The sequence below is a fragment of the Corticium candelabrum genome, chromosome 12 (genome assembly GCF_963422355.1).
Source record: "Corticium candelabrum chromosome 12, ooCorCand1.1, whole genome shotgun sequence".
Lineage (NCBI taxonomy): Eukaryota > Metazoa > Porifera > Homoscleromorpha > Homosclerophorida > Plakinidae > Corticium > Corticium candelabrum.
This window is the reverse complement of record NC_085096.1, coordinates 3822809-3850482: the sequence shown is the minus strand read 5'-3', so window position 1 is coordinate 3850482 and position 27674 is coordinate 3822809. Positions and strand designations below refer to the sequence as shown.

Here is a 27674-nt window from a genome sequence, read left to right as displayed (position 1 = left end):
TTGTTGTGTATATAGGCAAATGGCCAGGCAGAGAACAAATGGCTAAGTGGTAAGCACTTTTACGCCACTTGTACGTGCTCCTATTATAGAAATATATTCGTAAATGGGGATCGATATGTTTGTCAAGTGTGTGGAGAACAAAGTTGGTGATTCTGATTGAGTCATTGATGTAGTTGAAGTCACATTCCAGGAATACCATACATTAACTAGAGATAGCCTTGAGCGGGGAAATAGCTGTAGGTATATATGTATATATGTATACAATATGTAGAGATATCTTCATGTATTCATAAATTTACAACAATTTCAATGATTCTAACAGTAATATCAGTGATGTACCATGTATATATATATATATATATATATATATATATATATATATATATATATATATATATATATTGCATTTTGAGTTTTGGTTTAGATTGAAGTCTGAACACTTTAGTATGAAGAGATATAGAAAGTATGTAGCTGAAAAACAACTGAGAGTCAGTAGATGTTTACTAACTGGCATCGGTCAGATGATGAGACTAATGCAGCTGCCTCCAGTACAAAGAAAAGCACAAGACTTTATGGTAGAAGCTGAGACGTTTAGCCAAAACTTCACAGAGATGAAAATTCTCAGAAGGCAGAGTGCAGATATGGAATGTTTGCTACATCTTGAGACATGTAACAAAGGTAAGCCTTGTCACACTGACTGACAGTGAGTGATAACACTTAGTGGGAATGGGAGGTTTAGGAGAAAGGATTTGTGTTGTTAACTTGTTAGGCAGGCCATTGAAATAACATTTGAAATCTTTAAGTTGATTGGAATTCTAATGTATTGTAACAAAGTTTATTAGTAATTCGAAATAATCATATTAATTAATGCTTCAAGTGATTACTTTGATTGCATTCATGGTGTAGACATATCAATTTTAAGGTAATAGTTAGTGCAAACAGCAAGGACACTATCATAACTGGTTATTTTACAGAAAAAGTTTTGATTTGTTTTGTATCTTACGTTGCACAGTTTGATTGGTGATTGATCTTACATTACACAAGTACGTAACAGAGACAGCGTATGTCTTTCTAAAGATATCGTTTCTTGTACGAGCATATTATATGAATCACTCTGTCGCCTCAATTGTATATTTGCTAACGTTTTCTTTGATTTCGTAGCAATCAGCAATGCCTTACATGGAAATCCTTTGTGCATTCAAGCAGTTGCTCTAGTCAGTCAGGGCAGAGTCTCTGATATTGTTGTTGATGATGACAAAGGGGAGTTGGGATTGTGTATGAAATTGGCATCTGCAGCAAATTCTATTCTTGAGAGGCAGATTATAGTGACAGCCAAACAGGAGGAACACAGGAAGATGCTCAAAATAACTGAAACATTGAGTCATATGGTTGGTGAACTACAGATGTTGACCAGCCAGTCTGCTCGAGTTTGCAATGGACAAGGACAACAACAACACATGAATGGTAGGTCATACCGGAGTCTACTTAGAGTTAAAACTGATTTTTTACTGTTTTTTTGCCCGGGTAAATTTAGTTATTACCTGCCATGTTCCAAGGATCTGAAATCCCTGAACACCGGCGTGGAAATCAGGGGAGTAGGGGGATTTAGTCCCATCGCTCATTGCAGAAATTGAAATTTTTGGTGCTACCAACTTTTGCAAATTTGTTAACACTATGGCAGTTGAGGGACATCCACGGTAGAGCTTCCCCCGTTCGTGAACATCTCCACACCACTGCTGAGTGGAAACACTTTCATCATCAGACATGCAATCACCTGCTACATGCACAATCAGTTCTTCAAGAACACAGACTAGGGGATATTGGCTAAGACCCGGATGTATTAGCCCGGATACTTCATGTACCGGTATTTCGTTTTCTAAACTTAAAGACTAATGGACTAATATAGTCACTGGGTTCATGCTGTTCATGGACGAATTACCATTCCGATTTCTATAATACAGGTGTCATAAAGGTCAACAGACGGAAAATGATGATTCCTTGTAGCATTAAAACGTAACATGTAGAACATAATTGAAATCTGTCCGTTTTCTCTTATTTCATGCTTCTTCATGATTTAGAGGTTACAACATATTGATTTTAATATACTGTAGGTGCTAACAGATAATTTACAGTTTGGCTATGTTTACGCTTGAATTAATTAATGCTTAAAAATATGTGCTACATTGACAGGCTTCGATTTTTGAAGTTGATTTGGAGACAAAATTTCTCGTATCACTGAAAAAACTGTTATATGTCTACTTCTGTTTCTGTTCTAGATTATTCTGCAGTATCAAAGAAAGGTACTACAGTCCCAGCAGTAGAAGTTGCAGACAATGATATAAGCAAGAAGGGCACGATGAGAAGAGCAGCAAGACAGCAGCTGTTGCATTCCTCTGCAGTTATTACAGCTATAATGAAATTGATGGACGAGAAATTGTTGAAGTCACGATGTTGTTTGAAGCAAGAAGACATAAAATTTGATACTAATAAGTTGTCAGAGAGTTTGAGGCAACTGATTGTACTTGATGGTGATCAAAATACTGGGGAACAGATGAAGGAGTTTGTAGCAAAACTAGATGCGGGTATGGTCATGTCTTCTTCAGTGTTTTAGATACCTTGCGGTTGGTTTCCAATTTACATTGTTACCATAATTTCATTTCATGAACGTATTAGACAGCTGAGCTCATTATTTGCCTGGAATATTAACTAACATGTTTCTAGATTGGAAGATGGCAAATATTTTGCATGTAATTGCCATTTGATTGTAGGTCTTTCTCTAATGCTACAGAAAGCTGCTAGAACGTTGCCGGAATCTGCAAGCCATGTAATTGATGAAAACTGTAAGGAAAGGATGGCTGTGCAACAACAGCTTGCAAATAGTTCTACAATTATTGTAACTTTATCAAACTTGGTTGGCAAGAAACTGTCGATGTTAACAGGCGAAGTCGTGAGCTTGAAGGATCAAGAAGAAATAAGACTTAACGTCAACAGTTTGTTAGGAAGTATGAAGGAATTAGAAAGTGGTACGAGCGAAGACAAGAAAGGAAGTGGTGCTCAACATTTACCACAAACAGATCATCCTTTTCAGTCCGCTGCAGTTTTGAAACGAAGTAGGTTTAGTAGATACGTGAAGGCTAAAGTGAAAAATTCACAGTTTCAAGGATGTTACCTTGTTACATCTGCAATGAGTCGCTTAGCTAGAATGAACACTTCTCTGAAACATAAAATTATGACAACAAAAGATTGTGAGCTGATGAAACGAGATATCGATACTTTCAGCCAGACGTTTGAACAGTTGAAAAAATTATCTTGGAAATCAGCTAGCGATCTATCTAAACAACATTCATACGGTGAGTTACGTTTAGTGTTAGGGAAAGACAGACTTTCTAATGATATGGGTGGTGTATTCTATGTTTAGATGACTGCTCTGAAGACCAAAGTGCTAGTGAAACATGCGAGTAAGATTCTATCTCAATTTCTTATGTATATAATCACACTTCTTACTAACCTATTTTATTGATGTGCTGATTGATTGTATTGACTAGGAAGCAAATATTTATAGTAGAACAGAAATCTCCTAAGCAAAATTATATAGTTGTCTTGCTCTTTGTACGGCAAAAGCATCACAACCATTAAATGCCAATTATTGCAAACTTAGATAACATGTTTAGAAGTTGAGAAAGGCATCTCGCCTTTTAATTACTTGCAAGAAAATACATAAACTTTTAATGTTTATGTAATTGATTTGGTTGATTGCTGTTTATCATCAATTTGCGCAAGGCTTTTCTAATTTTTCTTTTCATTATTATAGTTTCAGCGAAGAGGGACAGATTGCGCGTATTTTAGCAAGTTTGTCATGACGTCACACTTGATGGCTTTCTAGTCTATAAGTTGCATTTCTCTGTTGCTGCAGATCTTGACGCATGTCCGAGCCATAATCAATTGAGACATGTGTCTGAAAGAATTGTACAAAAATGGAAAATTGTAGCTCGCTACCTTCGTCCCCATTCGCTTCAATCTTGTGATATTGCTCGCATTGAACATACGTATTCACATAATTTGACAGATCAGTCAGCTGTCCTGTTGGAAAGCTGGCGTAAAACGCACGGCAAACTAGCGACCATCAGGCTTCTGTGTGAGTCTCTACTTGATGCTGGATGTCGACTGCATGCAGAAGACGTTTTTGGGGAAGATCTGGTGGAAAGAGTTGCTTTAGAACTTAAACCAAGTGAAAACGGTAGAATCAATAGAGTTGATTGGCTATAGTGATTTGTGTAGGATTATGAAAATTTGACGTTTTATGTTGTTGGTATAGTGTCTGCTGAAGATGAACTATTTGATCTGTCTGTGGCAGTGGGAACAAAATGGCGAGAATTGGGTCAACTTCTTGGGGTAACTTTAGAGCAAATGGACTGTATTGAAAGAGACATTCCTACAACAAGAGAAAAAGCATTCAAGATGCTACATGATTGGTATTGCGCACGTGGAAGAAGATGTAATTTGAATGACATGAAGTGTAAAGTCACAGACTTAAAGAGAGCAGGAGAAAGTGATAGAGAGGAAAAACGACGTAAGTGAAAGCAACAAACTACTACAGTCAATAGTTTGACTGGTTTCTATTGTTCACTTTCAGAGATACTTTTTCCTCAAAATCTTTGTGATGACCAGCGATTTTACGGTCGTGAGGATGAACTGAATGAAATGAAGAAAAAAATGTTTAAAAACGACATTCGCTTTACTACAGTATCACCTGAAATTAAATTCTGCCTGCTGGTGATACGATCATTACTGCACTAAGTGTAGCTTGTAATGCAATCTGTGCATTGTTGTAGGTGATTCGCGGCCTTGGTGGTATTGGCAAATCATCTCTCGCTGCTCGTTTTGCTGTCATGTTCAAAGATGCGTACAGCGACGGAGTATTCTTTCACAATGCCGAAACCTGGGCAATGCTAGAAACGTCAATTAGAGAAAACGTGAGTTTTAAATCGATACTTTGCTGTAATGTTGATTGTACGATACTCCAAATATCTTGCTCTATAAGGAGCATTTGTCTCCTTACCTTGGTTGGACGAGTATCAGATGTACCTGATGCTAGACCGCCTGAGAGAAAGGCCGGCGTCAGCGAGTAGCAGATCCCCACCGAAGCCCCATATATTTCTTACGTTGGTGCTTAGGAGGCAGGGCTCTCCAAACCAGACAAGCAACCCAACAGCGAAATCGAATTGTAGCGGCTCGACCAGAGACTGACAGCTGGTGGCCTCTCCGTGTTGTGTAACCAGTAAACTCAACACTGGAACACGAAGAACGAAGAAAACAAGAAACTCGCAACGTTCATCATGAGCGTCCGGCTTGATCCAAGGCAATCAATGGTGCTGTGCTGCGGCGGTCCAGGAAATGAGTGACCTGCGGATGTTTCTCTCCTCCAACGACGGGTGGACCTCTCGACACGCGCTGACCTTATGCTGACCACTTGCCACACTGTAAACAAGCATGTCGGAACGTGCAGCTCGGATAACCGTTGCACCCGATTGAATTATTTTTCCACATTCTGTATATCGGATGACCTGCAAATCTTGGCTCAGAATCACGAACATCGGTTTTTTGCAAAGTGACCCGGCGATAAGAGGCACCCACCCGATCAGCTTGCACCATCCATTGCTGATTTGGCAACGGATACGGGACCACGATGGATGCCGGTGACAATACACATTCTTCTTATTTATGATTTCCGTCCAAACAATGTTCGCATGAAAAGAGGCTAGCCGGCCGAGTTGGCATTAGGCAAATTGCGTACAACGATGGTAGGGGCTGACTTCATTGCAATGCCGTGTTAGTATCTGCCGTTTTCGAAATAGCACGTCGTAGGCGCTGCAACCTTTCCTTCCTGTGCGCCGTGCCTCTCTTTCAATGAGCCTTACGTACGCGAAGAGATCGTGACCCGGTGAGGGTAGGCGTCTGTAAGGACTACTGCGTATGTAGCAAAACATTGCACCCTCGTGCCGAGATCTAGTATTCTTCTCAACTGCCGTTTCCCCAGTGTAAGTTTAGAATCCGTACTCCGCATGAGTTCCATTTTATCTGGCAGGACCTCCGAGATGTTAATAAATCCCAACGGCTGTATTCGTTGTACCAATTTTGCCGGAATAGATGGGAAAGTTTCCACTAGCGAGAACTAGTCGGACTGCTTGCTAACCAATCGGCAATTTACCAAAATTGTCGGATCTTAATCTGCTCCGGCCTGCTCTAGGTCGCCGACTGCCACATTAGCCATATCGCTTGGGTTCAGTAGCTCGATCAAATCTAGAAAGGACAGACGTTCAACGCAGAGAAGCTTGGAAGCGCCCCCTTCTGCGCCAACCACATTATTGCATAATACATCATAAATTACGACCCAACCCACGTGAGAGCATTACGCTCTCTCAACTCTGGCTAACCGAAGTTGAATTACCATGCAACCCGAGGGGCGTGCATATTATCTGCATTGTCTTACATACACTCAGCCCATTGCCGTTGCGGCCAAACCTTCTGGAAAGACATCCTTGCCAAATTGGCCAGCCATGCAACAGCTTTCCACGGCGCCAACCACATCATTTATCATATACCGTGAGGCGCGACTCTATTCACCAAATCTAACTGCGACAAGCTTACTGGCCTTTGCTCCTACAACACTAATTAACATCTAGCAACGAGGGGCTGCATGCGGGCCCAATAGCCATGTTATCCATATGCAATCAGCTAGTGTTTGTTGCAGCCGACCTCTCTTTTAGAAACGACAGAGTTTTATCAACGTGAAACGCTGTACAGTAGCTCTTGATTGTCCCCACCAACATGATGTTTCATATATCATGGGTTACACGTTTGCGACATGCACCCAACCACTGTTAGAGCATCGTGCTCCTCGCTATCGGTACATACTCGATTGGCGGCTGCTGCGGCCACGCCTTCCTTAACGCGTTATTTACCACCTTAATGCTTTATATACCATGGGTTGCACGTTGCGACAAAACCAACGTGATTGCCACCACACTTTACGTACTTTTTGCACGCTCTCTGGGCTGCGGCCCATGCAACCACTGTTAGAGCGAGGCTACGGTCCAATCACTGATAGTGCATTATGCCGGCAAGGGGCTGTGGCCTTCCTATCTGTGCTTGATTGGCGGCGGCTACGCCTTCCTTAGCGCGCCATTCTCCGTGACATTGTTCTCGGTCATGCGATGGACGCTCTTCGGCCTGTGGCCCAACCAGCGTTATAAATTGATTCGTACCGATTTGGCCACAATCGAGTGCTGCTACTTCTAAGCAATGCCTTGCGTGTCATAGGTGATAACTCTGCATAGTGCTATACGTCTCTGGGCTGCGGTCCAACCACTGGTATCTAATTAGAGCGGGGCTGCGGCTAAGCTCTCTGTACTTGATTCCTGTCGTTCCTGTTGCGCCATCTCCATGACAGGCAACTTAAGCATGTGATGTACGTTTCTTGGGCTGCGACTCAACCGACGTTATTAACTTAATTACCGCGTACCAATTTGGCTACACTCGAGTCTGCTGCTTCCAAGCAAAGACTTGCGTGTCATATATATGTATCGGGGCTGCGGTCCAACCACTGTTAACCAATTATGTAGGACAAGGTTGCGGCCCAACCACTGTTAGATCTTGCCACTCAAGAGCTACTGCTCTGCTGTCTGTACTCGCTGGTGCCTGCTACGTCCACGCCTTCCTTTCGCGTCATTCTCTATGACAAGCAACTCAAGGATGTGATCCCGGGCTGCGGCCCAACCAACGTTACTACGCATACAAACTTTGGCTACAATCGAGTGTTGTTGTTGCCACATAATGCCTTGCTTGTCATAGACGGTAACTCTGTACGATCAACCGCTCCCGCCATTGTTATTACGACCTTGTCTTGATTACCGAGTGATGCTCCTTTGCTGCCGAGTGGCGGGGAGTGTGTTTGTGAAGTATGATTCGTAGTCCGACTAGCACTTCCATGCACCCGAGTCCCGCCAAACTGTTGGCCTTCTACGGCGTCACCAGTAACGGGCTGCGGCCCACCTATCCTAGCTTTTGCGAGTCCAGATTCAGATTCCCGCGTTTTTCTCACGCATGTATGCCACCGCTAACAACACAACCAGCCTGTTATCCGTACCCGCTGATCTGTGTTGCTGTTCTACCGGTGGCTTTTGCCCGGCTCGCTGGTGGATCTCACGGAGAGAACTTTTTCCGCTGCCGATTTAGCTGTTGCTGGCAGCAGAGACGCTAGATTCGCTCAGTTGTACAGTCCCGGTAGCGGTCGTTTCTTGATCGGACATCTGGAAGCTAGCAAGAAAGCACATTGCTCGTGACGGTAATGGGAACTATACGGATGAGGACTGCGCAAGCTCGGCAGAAATGGCACGCATGCTTGCGGACATCAACTTGTCCGGAGGTGCGGCACGTGAGCGTGCCGCCAAGGTGGAGTGAACTTCGTGTACCTACGTTAAACATCATTTAATTGTAATCGATGTATCTAGTGAATTCGGTATGCGTATATGCATAAAATGGTTGTATACATGTCCTATTTTAACAGTTTTGGTTTGGTAGCTCATTTAAGTCATACAGATTGCGTGAATACAAATTTGTGGATTTAACCAGTTTGGGAAGTTACGGTTTCTTGTAGTCTTAGACAGACATAAAAGGACAGAAGGACAGACAGACAGAGAGAAAGACAGACAGACACACACAAACACAGACAGACTAAAGCTGAATTCCGTAGCTTGTTTGCATTTAGTGTTAGAAATGTAACGTTAGAGGTTGTGTTTCAATAAATTACATTGACAGACGGACAGATAGAAAGACAGGCAGACAGACAGATAGACAGCCAGACAGCCAGCCAGACAGACAGACAGACAGATAATTTATTCTCAGGTAGACTCTACTAGTGTAAATGATAGGACTTTGTGAAAGCAGACCATTCCTTGGAAACAACAAAGTCATAGATAAACTAGTCAATTTGGCGTACAGACACCTACAGGCCGGCAGGAAGGCAGACATACATACATAAATACATACATACATACATACATACATACCTTCATAGCTACATACATACATGCATACATACATACATACATACAGACAGACAGACAGACAGACAGACAGACAGACAGACAGACAGACAGACGGACGGACAGACAATCGACATACAGATGGAGAGACCGACAATCAAACAAAGAGACAGATACAAAGCACCCTGCAGTCAAAGTGCTCAACATCAAAATCTTTGAAAGTGTATTCGATCCTAATTATGACAATTGTTGTTTGTCTATCTTCGTTTATCTTTTTTTTCTTAGTGACTCAGCTGCATAACTTGCATCACTTTGTATAGTGTCTCAAGTATAGCAAATACTTTGATATGGAATGGAAAGTCTAGTAGAATTATATCCTGCTATATCAAAACAGTTTTCTGAGTAGGCATACTTATTTCTAGGCTTAAGGTGACTTTATACTTAACTAATCTCTAAACTTGTACGCTAAGTCGAGAAAATTGCACTATGTTGCCAAATAGGCCAACGCCTAACTACACAGACGGAAAGACAGATAAGCAGACAGACAGACAGACGGAAAGACAGACAGCGAGACAGACAGACAGACAGACAGACAGACAGACAGACAGACAGACAGACAGACAGACAGACAGACAGACAGACCAACAGACAGACAGACAAACAGACAGACAGACTGACACACAGACATCAGAGCGAGACAGGCAGGCGAGCATGTGGCGCTATTGATATACAAGAACTCTACATAATAGTCAGGCAAACAGTCAGGCAGGGGAGAAGGGAGCAGGGAGACAGGCAGGCATGGGTGGGGCAAACAGAAAAACAGAGATAGAACGATTGTTGATGTCATGGCTTTAAGTGAAATAGTTAACTCACATCATAATAGTTTACAAAGTACAGAATAATTTTTACTCAATAGTACGAAAGATAAACTCAAATCGTCTTTGTACTACTTTCTGTTCTCAAGTCAACTGTCAAACCTCTTGCGTTAAATATATTACTGTAGATTTACAATTTTTTAATTATGATGATTTAATTCTGCTATTGTTGTAGTTGTGTGAACTGCTAGCTCAACAGTTCAGTGGTACTCTTGACGAAATGAACAAGATTTTCTTGCATCACATTTATCGGAAATCAAAGATTCTTCTATTGTATGATAACGTAGAAGACGTTGATCTATTGTTGCGAGTTTTGCCGCACGAATTCTCAAACGTTCACATTTTAGTGACTACTCGCTGTTGTACTGATAACAAATTGTCGCAAAAAGCTGACCATGTCATTACACTCGAATATCTGTTAGGCGACAATGCTTTGACGGCATTATTTGGTTGGGCTGAGAGATCACATCCAGCTGATGAAGATGAGGTGGACTATGCAAGGAGATTGGTAACAAGTCCTTTGATTCAAGGATTGCCATTAGCTATTGCACACATTGGCACATTTATACGACAAACAAACATTTCATGTCGTAACTATTATCACCTGTTGAAGAGAGAAGAGGAGGAGATGATAGCAACAGCTTTAAACATTGATAAACTTTTGCAGTATTTTCACATTAGTCATTTGAGGGCTCCTTTAGCTGCTGTCGGTGTAAATCATCCTGAGAAGCTTGAGACACTTGAGCATGAACTGATATTTTGCGTTACTGACAATCCTATCGACCAAAGAACTTTGCTGTTCGCACAGTTCTGGATGAAGAACGCAAACTATGTCCATCTGACGTGGCAATTTGATATTGATTCCGTAAGTCCTGACGCCTTGAGTGTGTTGGAGTTCGCTTCTTTGTTGTCATCCAGAAACATACCAGGTAACCTTCTCCAGTTAATGGCCTTTTCAAATAGCGACAGACAAGCACTTCGTAGGTTTAGTAAGAGTCTAACAGAGTTATTATCTCACGCTCTCATTACGACTGTTGAAACGAATGATAACTACAGATGCGATGTTCATGCTCTAATACAGTCAACAGTATTTCATCGTCTCATCAGAAAGCCTCATATTCTACAAGCTAAACTCACTCTTTTGTCTGAGCATTTTCAGCAAATTGTGCCAAAAGGATTGCATGAAACAAGACTTCAATTGAAATACAGTAAGTTTGTGGAAATGATTCCTCATCTTTACAGTGTCGCTGAAAGGATCCTTACGACACAATGTGACTATGATGTGTGTTGGGATGTGGTTCAGAGAGCTTGTTTTACCAGCATTTCAAGTGCCCACGTTGATACTGGCTTTCGATTGTGCGAAAAACAACTAAAGATACTGGAGCCAATGGGCATGTATGTACACAATGAATGTCGTTTGAGGGGAGTTGAAGAAAGATTATGTTCCAAAGTTGTCTTATACACGAATGGTAATTTAGCTTATTTCTAGAAAAGGTAAAAAGCAGAGTTTTATGCAAATGTTGTTTTATAGCTCTTTTTCAAATGGGTTGTTTATACGAATTTCTGAAGCGTAGTGCATCTGACGCTTTGAGCTATTACTTGAAAGCAATTGACGTAATGAACATTGTATTGGGCGACCTTGTGTGGGAGACTTCTTTGTATTTAGACGGTAAGTTATTATACATACAGATTGTTACATAGCTTAAGTTATCTTTTAACTATTAACAGGAGGCGACCGAACATGCATGCGCTAGGGTTACACTAATGCCTCATTGCGCGAACAGAAACAGTAACGGACAGCCAATGGAAAGCTGCGCAAGCGCTTTTTGTTGTTGCTTTTGCTAATACACGTGCCATTGTGCCAGTGGATGTGACCGATGTCTTTGCATACTTTCTCACGTGCTAGTCAAAATGCCCAGCATGTCCGTAACAACTGGTCAGGCTAACTAACGTTAATTTTTCAACTTTTCATTTTCTAAGACCATAGCTAAAGATATGGTACCTGCCGGGTTTATGATACCGCAGCTGGGCTAGTGGTGGAAAGATATTTAAATGAATGTAATTGTAGAGCTAGCTTGTCTTGTAAGATTAGTCTATTTTAAGAACTTTATATTAGATAGTCAATTAATAGAGGGGAAGTCCTACAAAAATGACCTTAACTTGTATGAGTAGATCTTACCAAGACAAATCGATCGGTATAAGTTACTCCGATATCTTCGTTTTTGTATACGAGAACAAGCAATGTTACTGCGATGTGCAACGCCCACGCGCTTACTCCGCGCTTCCTGGTCGATTGAGCTCCGGCCACTGCGAACGAATAAATGCGTTTACGGATGACTGCTACGGATATATCGAGAATACCGAACGTGAATACGAAGATACTATGAAGTTCTGCTTTCTTGCCGTCAGTGGTTCCTCTCTAAAGTAAAATGGTGACGATAGAGCTGTTTTCTCGCCAGACTTTGAAGCAGTATTCCTCAATCCATTGCTTAAATATAGAACGCGCTTGTCTGAGTATTTTTTCATCCTTGTTATTTTTAATATCCGAAGAGAAACGTTCAGCTCGCCGTCTGCGTGTGCAACAGAAGACGGTCCTATTTCCACATCCGGTCTGCTCACTTTCTTATGCCGCTGATTGGTACAATTCCTGATGTGAAAATAGGAACGTCCTCTGTTGCACACGGCAGACGGCGCGCTGAAAATTTCTCTTCGGATATTAAAAGAACAAGAATAAATAAATACTCACACAAGCGCGTTCTCTAGGTAAGCCGTGGTATTGAGGAATTCTGCTTCATAGTCTGGCGGGAAAACAGCTCTACCGACTCCATTTTATTTAGGGAGAAACCACTGACGGCAAGAAGACAGATCTTCATAATATCTTTGCATTAATATTCGGCATTATCGATATATCTGTAACAGTCATCCTTATTTATTCGTTCGCAGTGGGCGGAGCTTAATCGACCACGAAGCGCGGAGTAGGAGCCTAGTCGTTGCACATCACAGAAACATCACTGGTTTTCGTATACTAAAGCCAAGATAAAGCCGGGTTTACATTAAAGACGCAAAGCCTTACGTGTTTGCGTTCGCGTTTTGTGTGTTTGTGTCTTGTGTCTCCTTGCGCCATTTTTCTGTTCACATTAAAACTGCGTTTATTTTTGCGTCTTGCGTCTTCTGGTTAACGCGCTACCCTTCTGTGACTTTCAACAACATATTTTAACGCACGCTACTAATTTTTAAAAAGCTGTTTTGCTGATTGTAAGTTTGATTTGGGCGCATGCGTGTGTCTTAAACGACAACAGAGGAAAAGGAGGAGAGAATGTGTCCCTCCAGTTCCTGCCAAAAGGCTCCAACAAGAAGCCTATCACAATTTAATAGAGAAAATGCGTCTCTGCGATGTAAAAATACAATGATACAAACGAACGCTCTCAATTAGACGTTCCTCTATTAGAAATGTGAAACTATCATCACCCCACAAGTCAGGTTGATGTAGAAGGCGAGACGCAAGACGCAAGAAAGAAACCGAGTCTATTTACTTGCGTCTCCTTACGTCTCCGCGTTTTTCGTTCGGCGTTTTAATGTAAACAGACACGTAAGGACGTAAGAAAACGCAACGCACGTAAGGAGCATGTAACTTCCCTTACGTCTTTAATGTAAACCCAGCTGAACGGAGTAACTTATACCTATCGATTTGTCTTGGTAAGATTTACTCATACAAGTTAAGTCCATTTTTGTTGGACTTCCTTTTTTACGTATACCAACTAGCGAGTTAGTTATAGCCGAGCTATACCTTGCGAAATTATACATATATCATAAGATATAATTTGAGATATGCACCAGAAGTTGGTTTCACTTCTATTAACTTAACGTAACTTCAACGTCAATATTCTTCATTGCTGCGTCTTTAGAAGATCTGTTCAGACTAGTGTTGTTTCTTAAACGTATATACATTTGTGTTTTTCAACCAATCATGCCTATATTTGATGTTGCTTGTTTCTTGCACAAATAACATTCCTCTTTAATGAAAACATTGTTGTAGTGTAATTTGATACTCTTCTAGAGATCTAACTTTGTGTTTTGCTTTCAGTGCATACAATGATGGCACAGTGTCACTTACGGTTAGGTCAAATTGCTGAATCTGAACGTATCTATTTACGTCTTCTTGATATTTATACTTTACCTAATTCCACACTATCTTATCCAATTTATGCCATATCAGGTAAATAATATATAGACGATAAATCTTTAATTAAATCACTGACTTATGTTGAACTACAGTAATGAACGAGTTGGCCAATGTATATATGAGAGCTGGTCAGTCTGATCGTGCTTATGATATGTACCAACAAGTACTTCACGAAGCACAGTTTATTGAAGGGTCGGATCTTATTATAACAAAAAGTAAGTGACAGCAATGTTCCGCACCGAGGCAATATGCGTTTTTGTAGTATTTCTAAATTATAGGCAAGTTTAATTGTGCTGGCTGTCTACTATCTGCTAATGATTATAATGGAGCTCTGGAGCTTTTAGGACAAGTCCTGACTACTATGAGACAGACGCTACCTGCTGATCATGCTGACATTGCTATAGGTATGCTGGAAACATGTTTAAAAATATCATTAGCCAATTACGTTTTCCCTCCACTTTCTCCACTCTCTCCCTCTCTCCCTCCTTCACTCCCTCCCTCTCTCTCCCCCTTCTCTCCTCCCTCCCTCCCTCCCTCCTCCCTCCCTCCCTCCCTCCCCCCTCCCTCCCTCCTCCCTCCCTCCCTCCCTCCCCCCTCCCTCCTTCCATCCCTCCCTCCCTCTCTCCTTCTGATATATTTGAAATATGTCTTCTACGTACATACGAAATATAACCTAGAACCATCGCGTCCCTCGCTAAGTAAACTAGCATACGCTATGTAGACACAAATGCAACCTTTACTCTACATCAATACTAACATGCAAGAATGAAACTAATTTATGTAAAATCGATTCTGCTGTGTCTTGCTTCGATATTATTCATCGCATTGGAATCAAGTGGAGTCTCTTTGCTGCAACCTTATTGTGAGTCATATCTGAGTTTCATTTCTGAATTCACACTATCAGTCGACGTCTCCAATAGTTCGAAAAGTCACTGCAACACATGTCCAGTACTGCTGGCGCCAGACTAACAGTCTCCTTTCTAAGTGCTCGCGCTCACTCTACTCAACAGCCAAACACTTCCAATTCAAGAGATCGGAAGAAGTGTCCTAGGTTGATTGCTGCAGACAAATACTTCTTGTTCTTTGATTGCTTTTTCGAAGATGCAGTATACCCTGATATCATTTTGCTCGATCAGATTTTATGCGGTGCCCATGCATGAGTAACTGTCATGTCCAAAAGTAACTGTTTGCCTTGTTTATAATCATAGACAGCTACATCTGGATGTTTCTTTCCTAGGAATTGATTTTGCACTTTATTCTTACACCTAAAGCCTACAGACATGGACACGTCGTTTAAACTGTCCGATAAATGGTCATATATATATATATATATATATATATATATATATATATATATATATATATATATGTATATATATATATATATATATGTATACGTAGAGCAGTCTTAATCTCGAACGCGATTTACCTGCATACTTAGACTTATCGCTACGAAATTATTTACAACCGTCTTTTCTCACTCAAGCAGCAAGTTATCCATGTGCAGCATCTAATGCAGGAGAGATGGAGAAGGACGAGCGACATCACTTAGTTGTGTCCAGCACAGGCAAAATTTTTCATCTGCTCGTAGTTAAGACTTAGTGTCTTTGGACATGTTCTAGGCTTTAAGTGCTAAAGATTATATTAAATAATGCTTCTTTTAAACATAATGTTTCAATTAGCCAATCTAATTGTCATTTTCATCAGCAACTCTCTACTAGACATTCCAATGCCAAAATGATACTAGGTATAGATGGAGTATAGGTGGTGCGACTAGTCCTTCATGGGACTTGTAATTAATATCATTATACATTTATATACGCGCATTTTCTAGGACTTGTAATTAATAGAATTATATATTTATATACTCGTATTTCCCCGCATGAGCTGCATGTCGGTTTACGCGTACGGGTTATCAAGGTGCCTGTATACCCCGTGATAATACCGGCATGCAGGAGAAAGGGAGGTGATTTGACCAACCTTCTTACAGACTGGACCCATAGATATATGCTGCATCCGTTCTTACATATTCATAGAACTAGCGTAAATATACACTAAGACGTATAGTTTTTATCTACATGTATTATATAATCAACCCTATGATTTTCACTGTCTTTATCCTCATCGTCTTTCTCTCTTCCTTATCTGTCATTCGTGTGTGATCTTCTGCTTGTTTAAAGCTCATCCTATACGCACTGACGTGACACTCCACATTCCCTGGCTAATTTCGTTTGGTTTCCACCCATCTCGTCGGACTTGCGTAATACTGCTAGAATTTTCCATTGTGTTTGATCTTCTGCCACACTGCGAAGATGCATTCTCTGTGCCTTCTGACTGTTCGACATTTTTTCCTGGCCGGACTTCGGGGGACGTGCATTCTCTAGGTCAATGAGAATGCACGTGTGCATTAGAATTACCACGCATATGTATTTGCTCCCTCGCCATTATCTGCACTCCGTCGCGCTTACCGGCATGCCAGTATCGTTAGCAGAGTCCGATAAGCAAGTTTCTGGTACTCCTCTCCTAGTTATACCGGCAAGCATGCAGCTAAATGAGCGCGCGCGCGCGTGTCTGTATGTATGTGTATATATATGTATATATATATATATATATATATATATATATATATATATATATATATATATATATATATATACACACACATACATCCTATATACTATAAACCGATTCCGTATGGAATGATGAATGTTTTTCTGTATCGCCTTAAAGGAGACTTCGCCTGTCTCCGATCATTGCGAAACGTAGCTGTCCAGTCTGTAATATCGTGTAATATAATAAAGACTCTCTAGGCTAATCACGCAATACTACGTGTACAAGAACTGTCTACAGTCTGCTTATATTCTAGTGCTTCAATGCATGCGCAATGTAGTTTAATCCTGTTACATCCTCTTTCTAAAAAGCGCTCTAGATTAGGTAGCAGTAAAGTCTAGACAACGTAATACTTCAAATAAACAGTTTTTTTCACAACTGGTTTTCTGCGTGTAACTTTCGTTGATTCTGTGTGTTTGGAGATAGTTACGGGTGTTGCTCTGCTTCTTTAGGACGTCTTCATCTGTGTGTTGTCTGTATTTTGGGTTTTATCGTTGCTGTTGCTGTTCGCTGATGTTTTCTATTTCAGCGAAGAAGTCGTCCATCTTCTGTAGTGACGTCATAGGATCGGATGTTTATTTGTCTCTGAACGGTTGCTGGTTACCACTTGTTGTCGTAGGCGTTGAGTGGTTGTATGTGGACAGCTTGACCAGGTTGTAGGCTAAGCAAATCCTTTGCTTTTTTGTTACATAAATGGGCTTGCTCATCTTGTCGTGGTGCTAGTTCCTGAAGGACATCGACTTGTATGTAAGGTTTCAGTAGCTTTGCAGTGGTAGGTAGGCAGGTTCTTGTTATCCTACTCATCAATTGCTGTGCTTGGCAATTTTGAATTTCTGCTGTTGGCATGTTCCTTTGATCCAAGAGTGAAAGGTTCTGACCCAGTGATCTTTGCTTTTCCCATTATGTGCTTTGCGCTTTCGACTGCACGCTCTGCTTTCCTGTTTTATTGGGGATGCCCCGGAATCTAAGTGATATGGTCAAAATGATGTGTTTTGGCGAAGTCGTTTAATTTATCTGATGCAAATAGAGGTACATTGTCTGATACAACGGTTGATGGAATAACATATCTTGCGTAATAACTTTCAATTTTCTGATGGCTGTTGCTGAGTCGATGATGTGCAAACGGTCTATCTTGCAAAATTTACTGTAGTAGTTTACTGTAATCTGATGATGCTGATCTGAAAGCGTAAAGATATGCAGTCCGACTTGAGCGCTTCTTACTGCTGCTGTGTGCCAAGGGCTTCATAAACCTTGCATTGGCTGACGTAAGCTCTAATGTCAGCAGTCATAGCGGCCACAATAAGCATTCTCTGACTCAACGTTGACATCCAAATATGCGTAGATGTGAGCTATGTTCTTTTGTGAAGTATTTGCTCCCATCGATCGTAGTAGGAGACATCTATAACCTTTGTATATAATGTTATGTTGCACCACTAACTCATCTCGATAGCTGTAATATAGGATTGAATCAAGTACATTTTTCTTGTTTGGCCAACATTGTAGAATTACAAGCTTGAGCTGTTGCAATTTAGGTTCTTTCGCTGTTTCTGCTTGGATTTGTGCTATTGCCTTTCGTGTTAGAGATATGTAATTCGCTATGTTTATATGTTCGATTTCAATTGCAACATTGATGTGTTGGTGTACAACTTACAAACATCTGCATGAGTACGACGGTTGTAGGTAAATGTGATGTCTTAGCGCTGTAGTCTGACAGTCATCATTTGCAGTCGTTTTGGTGTCTTCTGTAAATGTTTATTGAAAATAGTTTCTTAGGATATGTGATCAGCTTCTACCGATACTGGCCTTCTGTAGGTGTAGTGGTGAAAATTTTCCATCCCACAGACGATTGCAAGTAATTCTTTCTTAATTTGAGCGTAGTTTTGTTCTGTTGTTGTCAGAGCCCTGCTTGCGTAGGCTAACGGCTTGCCTGCTTGCATAAGAGCTGCTCCCAGATCTGTTTCTGACACATCGCAATGTACTGTTGTAGGCTCATCTAGGTCAAAATATTGCACGGCAGGAGCTTCAGTAATAAGGTTTTTGATTTTTGAAAAGCTTTGTTGTAGATATCAGTCCAATTCCATGCTTAATCCTTGTGTGTGAGTTGGCAAAGTGGCTCACACAAATCGGTCAGATTGCTGAGAAAGCGTGAGAGGTAATTGACTAGTCCTTGTTTACGCTGCACTCCATGAGCGTCTGCAGGCTTCTGCATAGTTAGTGTCTCTGTAAGTTTGCTGGGGTCGGGCTTCAAACCGTTTTCTGTGAGCAAATGTTCAAGATAGGCAAATTTGATTTGCCTAAACTAGAACTGGTCGGCATTGATGCGGATTTCTTTGGAGCGGCATCGCTGATGTAGAATGTGGAGTTGGCGGAATGGGCTGTTGCATCATCCATGTTACTTCCTACTTAAGTGATCAGGATGTCATCTGCAATTGTATGCATTTCGGGCATTTCTTATAGGGCTTTGTATAGTCGCCGCTGGAATACTTACAGTGCAGGTGAGATACCGAAGGGCATTCTCTTCCATTTGTAGCGAAAAAATGGCATTTCAAATGTCGCAAGTAAGGTGGGTTTTTCGTCTATTTAACATGCCAGAATCCATTACATAGGTTGCAAACGCTGAAAATCTTGGCTTGCGATAGTAAATGTAGCAGATGGCGTGTATCGGATTGTGACTGCTTATCAGAGCCTTGTTAATGGGCTTAGAATCGATGCACAAGCGGAGTTTTCTGTTCGGCTTTTTGACGGCAACAAAGCTAGATGCCCACTCGTTTGGAAATTCCATCCGTTCTTTCACGTCTAGTCGTTCCAGTCGCTGCTGTTCGTCTTTCAGCTGTGCTTGTATGGCAATAGGCATTTTTCTTAGATGAATTTAGACAGGTGGTACCGTTTGGTCAACATCTAGATGTAGCATTACAGGAAGTTGACAAACAGTGCTGCTTTCTAAAACATCTGCGTATGTTGCAAGAAGTTGCTTTAAGTCAGGTGTGGTGTCCGTGGTTGTCTGAGGTTTACAAGAACCATGTGCTGTCTGTTCTTGTTTGACAGTACGAACGTGTTCAAGATGTACGCTAATATGTCCTAGTTGCTGCGTCGCTTCGGCTCCTAACATAGAGGTAACGTGCTCCTAACTCAGGCTCCTAACGACAACGAATTCCTCGATGTTCTTTTGCTTCGTTTTGTAGATGATGATAAGCAAATTATACCTACCCAGATGTTTCAGTCTGCTGTAGTTGTAAAAGAGAAAACTTAGTCATATTGCTGCAGTACGGTCCCTGGAGGTGTTTCCAACTTCCTGATAACTTCGCACGTATCAGTCGTGTCCAATTATGAACGTATGGGCACCCACCGACTGTCATTGTGGCGTACAGTTGATTGAAATGTGTTTCTGGTCCTCGCTATTTTGAAGAGAACTGGCTGTATCCATGTTTCTGCTATCGGCCAGTATGATTGTCATCAGTTAATTGGTTTGGTCTGGCTCATCGTCTTCAATACCGTGAATGCAGTACTGTTGTTTTGGTGAAGCTGTCTTCTTAGTGGTTTTTCTGTATGCAAACTGAATAAAAATTGGTTTGCTTTGCCACACTTGAAGCATTTTTGCCTACTGCCAGACATTGTGTTGGACCTTGTCATGTCGTCGTCCACAATACTGAGACGTCTGCGGTGCCATAGCGGTTACCGTGGCTAGTCTCGTCCTGTTGCGTGGGCTGTCTCTACATGCACTTCATCGCTGAAGCTAATGGCTTTGGCTTGTGCAGATGTAGTCTCTGCGGCCCGGCATATGGATGTCGTGGTCGCCAGAGTCAATTTAGCTTCTTGCAGTAGTTTCTGACGGGTGACATTGTTGCGTGTTCTGTGGAGTATCTTGTCGCGCAACAATTCATGTTGGGTCGCACCACAATTGAATGCACGAATCATGCTTCTTAGCGAAACTAGGTAGTCATCATAAGGCTGACATTGCGTCTGTGCTGGCTTCATGAGCTGGTACCGTTCGTAGTACGGTTCCATGTACTATTGCAGTATCACTTCCACTTTTACCTTCTGCGAACGGCAAGGTGTCTAGAACCTCGATAGATTCTGTCGACAGGCATTACTGGAAGGTCGCCAATCGCTTCTCGTGCGATCTTTTGGTCATTCGGAAGGTGGTCTTTAAAGATTCCCATCTTTAGCAAAACTTTCTCCAGTTTTGTGCAAAAGTGCCTTTTGGATTGAATCTCTTCGGCAACCGGAGTCATATTTGTCAAATGAACGATATCACGTGGCTTCGGTGACTCTCGTATTTGCGCGGCAGTAGACATTGTTGCTCATAAACAGTCTGCTGCGAGTTACTGCACGTCTGAAAGCATATAATATAGTATAATATAGACACTCTAGGCTAGTCATGCAATACTAAGTGTACAAGTACTGTGTACAGTCTGCTTATATGTTAGTGCTACTACGCATACGCAATGTATTCTACTCCTCTTGCACGGTCAAGTTCGGCCGTCTGAGACGAACGGTCCAGTTGCATTTTGTCTGGACTACCCGCGAAGCCCAGATACGAGACTTGGGCGGTCTGAAATGAGATGCACCGGAGTTTGTTTGTATAATTAGCTGAGCATGCACCACGCCATCGATGCTAATGAGGATGTGACGTGCTCTCGCCAGCCACTGTACGCTATTCTTCGCCAGCCATGCGCCCGCTGAAGTCGCAGTAAGCCGGTGACTGTTCTTCGCTGCATGACGTGTGAGCGCGCGCGCGTTTGTGTGAGCGTGTGCGTGTGCATATGCACGTGTGTTTATACTTTGTCTCTAGAATAATGGACTACTGGCTTAAATAATTTTTTTACGTTTTCTTCGCTTAGGTATAGCTAATATCTAGGTGCTAGCGCAATTCCTACCGCACATATGGTGGGTGAGGGATAGTAATATATATATGTGTGTGTGTGTGTGTGTGTGTGTGTGTGTGTGTGTGTGTGTGTGTGTGTGTGTGTGTGTGTGTGTGTGTGTGTCTGTGTCTGTGTCTGTGTCTGTGTCTGTGTCTGTGTCTGTGTCTGTGTCTGTGTCTGTGTCTGTGTCTGTGTCTGTGTCTGTGTCTGTGTCTGTGTCTGTGTCTGTGTCTGTGTCTGTGTCTGTGTCTGTGTCTGTGTGTGTGTGTGCGTGTGCGTGTGCCTGTGCGTGTGCGTGTGCGTGTGCGTGTGCGTGTGCGTGTGCGTGTGCGTGTGTCTGTGTCTGTGTGTGTCTGTGTCTGTGTCTGTGTCTGTGTCTGTGTCTGTGTCTGTGTCTGTGTCTGTGTGTGTGTGTGTGTGTGTGTGTGTGTGTGTGTGTGTGTGTTTGTGTGTGTGTGTGTGTGTGTGTGTGTGTGTGTGTGTCTGTGTCTGTGTCTGTGTCTGTGTCTGTGTCTGTGTCTGTGTCTGTGTCTGTGTCTGTGTCTGTGTGTGTGTGTGTGTGTGTGTGTGTGTGTGTGTGTGTGTGTGTGTGTGTGTGTGTGTGTGTGTGTGTGTGTGTGTGTGTGTTATCATTTACTACTTCTATCTCTTACAATGCTGTTTATATTAGTTCTAGGTCAATTGTGTCGATGTTACATGGACTTAGGTAACATATCCGAAGCCACCCGTATGGCAGAAGAGTCTGTGTTGGTTGTGAGGTCAACACGTGATCGTGACGATCCATATGTCGCAAAACGTTATTGCACTTCAGAATGTGTAACGATTTGTTTAGAATTGGGTATTTGCTTATAGTTGTCTCTCGGCTAGCTGACTGTTATTTGACTGCTGGAGAAACAACTAGAGCCATTAAACTGTATGAAGAATGTGTTGAAACATTTAGGAAATATCTACCAGATACCTTACTAATTCTTTGTGAAGGTGAGTCACATTCCACATTAGATGGTTTATCTGCGCAATCTCAATATAATTCAATTGCAACAGCATTATACCAATTGGGAAAGCACTATGCCTCGAACGGTATGCTACAGAGGTCGTCCTCTTTTCTTCAAGAAGCTATTGGTTTTCATCAATCATTTCGCTATGAGTTTAATCCTGGATTAATTCCAAGTACCTAAATTGTAATGTCAATTTGCATTTATTTGTTGCAAGCAGTTATTTACATGTAGTTCTTCGCTTGCTTGGATTGAATTATTTCAAAGCTGACAACGCGGTAGAGGCTGAGAATGTATTCAGACAACTTTTGCTCATTTGTGAAACAAATTTACCTGAATCCTTTGAATGTGCTTCAGGTTTGTATAATTTATCAAATGTGGTCTAATATGTTCATGGTTAACTTCGTAATGTCTCTGTAGCGTTGCGCGGTCTTGAGGCTTGTCTAAATAAGCAAAATCGATATGCTGAATGCTTACCATTGCTGTTGCAATACCGGAATATAGTCGTGCAAAAATTCCCTCCAATGTCCAAAGATATTGCTGAAGGTAATTTCCATAGACATACCACCCTGTCTTCTTGTTGAATGCATTGAGAACACATGTAATTGTTCCGCTTTGCTATTAATATTGGACTTCTGACGTTAGATAATGTTCTTCTGATATCTCATATTAATTTCATTTGCTGTATATTTATTCTTACTTGTCTTCGTGCACAATTAAAATGTGGCAAAACTTTTGTACCTTTGTGTGGCATATTTAATCGTTTGCTTTTCAATTTAAAACTTAGCTTGCTTGCGAATTGGAGAATGCTGTTTGAAGCTGCAGCAACTGGGAGAAGCAGAAAAGGCGTTGTCAGATTCAATTGAAATATACAGCACTATAGTACCTGCAGACGATTCTCATATGAGAAAGGGTCAGATATGTGTTGTCTGTTGCTGGCGACAATGTGCTAATTATATGGCTTAGTTGATTTGAATTGTAGTTCAGGAACAATTGCTTTATTCTATAACCTTATCTTTTAGATGATGAGTTTTCATATGTATATGTAGATTGTGAAATTGGTTACTATCAAGGGACAGTGCATGGTATTGATAAACCACTAGCAGTTTGCAAGTCTTTCTTTGTATTTACTTGTTAAGTTAATTTTCTAAACCACACTAACTGTATTGATAACTACAAAATTAATCACGTAGAAGGCTAAAACCGTTTTATGTAGTTTCACTGGATATCATTTAGTGTTTCCTCGCTGCTGCATTCTCCGCTGATTGTCTAGATACTTTCAGCTTAAGCTACAGTGGCAATAATATATACGGTATAATTTCAATGTTATTCTGTATGTTATAAACGTTTTCCTATATTTACAGCTGTTAAGGCTCTTGTACTCCTCGCATCGTTGTACGAAGAAAAGGGTGATTTAAGGGAGGCGACGGCGATCTACAAGCAGATATTGAATACTCTGCAAAAAATTCCACTCATTTACGTTGACACTGTCGATGGTATATACATATTATACAATTGTATTTAAGTCGCATTTCAATTGCTTTATGAGGTATAGTATTGAGCAAGGCAGCAATCTGCTTATGGCAGCAACACGAATATGTTGAAATGTTACCGTTTCTGTTGACATTACGTGAAATACATTCACAACAAGCACCAGCATCAGTGGCAATGGTGGAGAGTGAGTATATCACTAGTCGTATATAGGAATACGTTACGTCAGTTGTCGTCTTTTCGCATTGTGTATGAGCGTCGCGTAATTGCAAAAGCTTCAGTTGAGCAACATTACTCATTCTCTCCCTATATATATATACATGTTTGTGCAGCTTGTGATTTTATTGGAGTTACTTATAAGAAACTGCATTACTGGAAAGAAGCGGAAGAAGCATTCTCACAGTCTCTTGAGATATCTCAATATGTCTTCCCTTCTGGACATGCTCATATCAGCATAGGTAAGAATTGCTTAGCATTCCTTCGCTTCTTCCCAAAATAGAATAGTACTAGTGGTTAATATATTTTCAATAAACTCATGACTTACTCTTACAAACACTTATCATCTATTTATTTTTTAATTGCCGAGAGAATACAGAAACTAGGTGCAGATAGTCATAGTTTAGAGCGAGCTAGCCTTGAAGCATAAGATAGCGCAAATGGCGATTGATTTGGGATGTTGAAGGGTGTTTATAGCTCTCCAAATGACCAATCTCTTAGATGATAGCTGTCACATTATGACACAAACTTTTAGCAACCATATACTCCAGACGTTTAACGCAGTAAAGAAATAAAGCATTGAAATTACCTGTGTAGGAATGTTTGGTACCTGTATGTGGCATGAGCGTAACTCTGATTGCTGGTTAGCAAAAAACCGATGAGACCTGTGCACTTTTCAAGGTAAGTATTTTGAGACATACGGTGTCAAGTTGTTATTTATTGACTAAAGCAAACTGAGACCCCAAACTTATCACGCAAATATCGACTGTGTGACCGTCAATCGTGGAGCCTCAAAAGGAGACCCTTCTTTGATTAGTTCATAGGTCATGTCTCGCGGTATTGTGGGTGCGCTAGGAGCACTTGATATGCGTAAAGTAGTTACTTCCAAACGGATACAGAGAGTATGACTTTGTGCCAATTACGGGGAATTAATTGTCTAGCTTTCTGTGATTGGCTGGACCGTGAGAATCTTTGCAGGAACATACTAGGCCTTGTATCTTTCTTTCAACAAGCTCAGTATTTACTGAAAGTTCCTCTTTAAGCGTGGCTACCTCTTGGACTTCCATAAGTAGAACAAACGCAAATTTCGGAACTATTGCAGGCAGAGAGCATGCTTTCGAAAAATACTATTTACATCTATTATCAGCATATATTGAAGTTATTCGAATGCTTCGATGACAATTAATACAGCTATAATATGATGATATCAATGCGAGACAACTAATATGTTAAATCTCCATGTGGTACTACATTTAGATTAACTAAGTCACAAATTTTACAATGCATGTTAGAGTTCTATTTCAGTTCCAAATACGTAATAACTTCGACATCCATGGTAGTATTGTTGTTCTTCTTTTCAGCGCACCGCCCTTTCTTCTTTCGTATCCTATTCCTTATCTTCTATTCTGCCTTTGTCTCTTGCATTCTGTTTACTCAGTCTTTCGTCCTTTTGCTTTTCTTCACTGATCTTTCTGCGGGCAGATGGTACAGCGACCAGCTGTGATTCGTAGCTTACAAGCGAGCAAGCACTGCCTCGTTTGCTAATTGATCTTAATGTTCTACAGTTGAACGAAATTTACATGACGTCCGACAACGATTATATGGACACTGATGCTAGATCAGGTATCACATGCGTGTTCTTAAACAAGGGTATTTGTTAGAGAAATAGCTTCTCTCTCTTCTTTTCCCTATTCCCTCCCTCTCTCCTTCTCTCTTCCTCTTCTCTCTTCCTGTTTCTATCTGTCCCTCTCTCTCACCCTCATGTCTGCTCTCGCCTACCTTTACCTAGCTCCCTTCATCCCAATCTCCCTCCCTTTCTTCCTACTTCCTCCGTATCTACTTGTCTATGTCTTACCCTCCTTGTATTCCCACACCTCCTTTCTTCTTTCCCTCTCTTTTCTCTCACTGCCACCTGTATCCCTTTTTCATCCCAGCTCCCCTCTCCTCATTCCCTCTCTCTGTTTCCCTATCCATCCTCTCCTTTTCTGTCCAAGCACATTCTCTCTTATAGTCTACCGCCACCTGTCCCTGCATACTCCCTCCCTCTCTCCTCCCAACCTCTTTCTCCCTCCGTCTCTACTCCTTCTTTCCCTATCTCTTCCTTTCTCACTTCTTTTAGGTCCCTCAGTTCCCTCTCTTTTCACCTTTGTCTGGTCTTGCGCCCTCTTCATTTTTACCAGTCCTAACATACACGCATGTAGGAACATGCTGGCACACAGAAACACACAAAATACACACACACGCGCGCGCGCGCGCACACACACACACACACACACACACACACACACACACACACACACAGACACACAGACACACAGACACAGACACACAGACACACACACACACACACACACACACACACACACACACACACACACACACACACACACACACACACAACAATAAACTCTCATTATATCTAATTTACTGAAACGTACTTCAACTAAATATTTTTAGCCTCTAGGATATTATAGCGCGGATTTGTTTATTAGATGACTATGATTTTCTGCAGCTGGAAGAACGGTACATTAGTAAGTGTAATCCATTAAATATTACTGTTGAATTAGCGGCGGCGCCAACGTCAGTTTACGTATGTATTTGGTTATGGATTGTAGTTTGTTACTTAATCATGTTATTTGGAGCTGTCGCAACCGATTTGTTAGATTCAATTGCACGTATAAGTAGAATTGTATTACATGCAGTAAATTCTACAGATATTTCTTGTACTCTATAAATTTTCCCGTGAACAACGGACACAAACGGTACGACACCACTGCTGCCTTACATTGTACAACGTTTCCAAAAAGTTTACTGCTCGGCGTTACTAGGCGATGGGCTAGTCACTTGATTAGAGACGGCCATTCTGAAGGCATCTCTTACCATTAAAAATAATAGATTTATAGTTTCAGTTGATATCATGTTCTGTACATCTGTTTGAGATTGCATGGCAATGCCTCTGTGTTGAGTGGTTGCAGCGTTTTGCTCTCTACTCTAGTCATTGTATGTGTCTATCTCAATTCTCTATGGTATCATACTTATAGGCTCGTTTGCAGTTCAGGACAACGTCTATTCGGAACATCCCATATTGTTTAGTCATCATTCATAGTTGGTTAGAGTTCATCAAGAGTTTGATACAGACTCTGTATCAAACTAGTGCTCTTTCAGAACAATGAACCCAGAATGTCCGAAATTCACAAATCTTGCATCCTAATGAGCTCTACTTAATATGTATCTTCTGATCCAAAATTGCCACAATTGACAAAACCTACAACTATGTACCACTGCAACACAATGTCTTCGACAAATATTGGTGATTTCCATTTTGAAGTCATATCGATATGACAATAATCAATCATCTGAGAAAATGACAGCAAATCATCTGTAAATCAAATGTAAAC

General features: G+C 41.2%; 2 protein-coding genes across 3 annotated transcripts; both read left to right on the top strand.

The window, feature by feature from the left end:
* The first annotated feature begins 434 nt into the window (after window positions 1-434).
* On the top strand, window positions 435-4266 carry LOC134187588 (uncharacterized). Its single transcript, XM_062655741.1, has 7 exons — window positions 435-678; window positions 1162-1464; window positions 2277-2582; window positions 2769-3350; window positions 3419-3458; window positions 3812-3849; window positions 3914-4266. The coding sequence occupies exons 1-7, from the start codon at window positions 447-449 to the stop codon at window positions 4264-4266; spliced, it is 1854 nt and encodes a 617-aa protein (XP_062511725.1). The 5' UTR covers window positions 435-446.
* A 94-nt stretch (window positions 4267-4360) lies between these two features.
* On the top strand, window positions 4361-26971 carry LOC134187868 (uncharacterized). 2 transcript variants are annotated; one of them, XM_062656035.1, is made up of 19 exons: window positions 4361-4570; window positions 4634-4773; window positions 4833-4973; window positions 10095-11388; window positions 11451-11588; window positions 14004-14135; window positions 14195-14317; window positions 14381-14506; window positions 22248-22373; window positions 22430-22555; window positions 22619-22744; window positions 22804-22926; window positions 22990-23115; window positions 23357-23482; window positions 23934-24065; window positions 24125-24247; window positions 24393-24518; window positions 25842-25899; window positions 26769-26971. In XM_062656035.1, exons 1-18 carry the CDS (start codon window positions 4408-4410, stop codon window positions 25886-25888), a joined length of 3438 nt encoding a protein of 1145 aa, XP_062512019.1. In that variant the 5' UTR covers window positions 4361-4407; the 3' UTR covers window positions 25889-25899; window positions 26769-26971. The 2 variants fall into 2 exon arrangements, with proteins under 2 accessions (XP_062512019.1, XP_062512018.1); XM_062656034.1 differs by lacking the exons at window positions 25842-25899; window positions 26769-26971 and adding an exon at window positions 24874-25112.
* The last annotated feature ends 703 nt before the right edge of the window (window positions 26972-27674 follow it).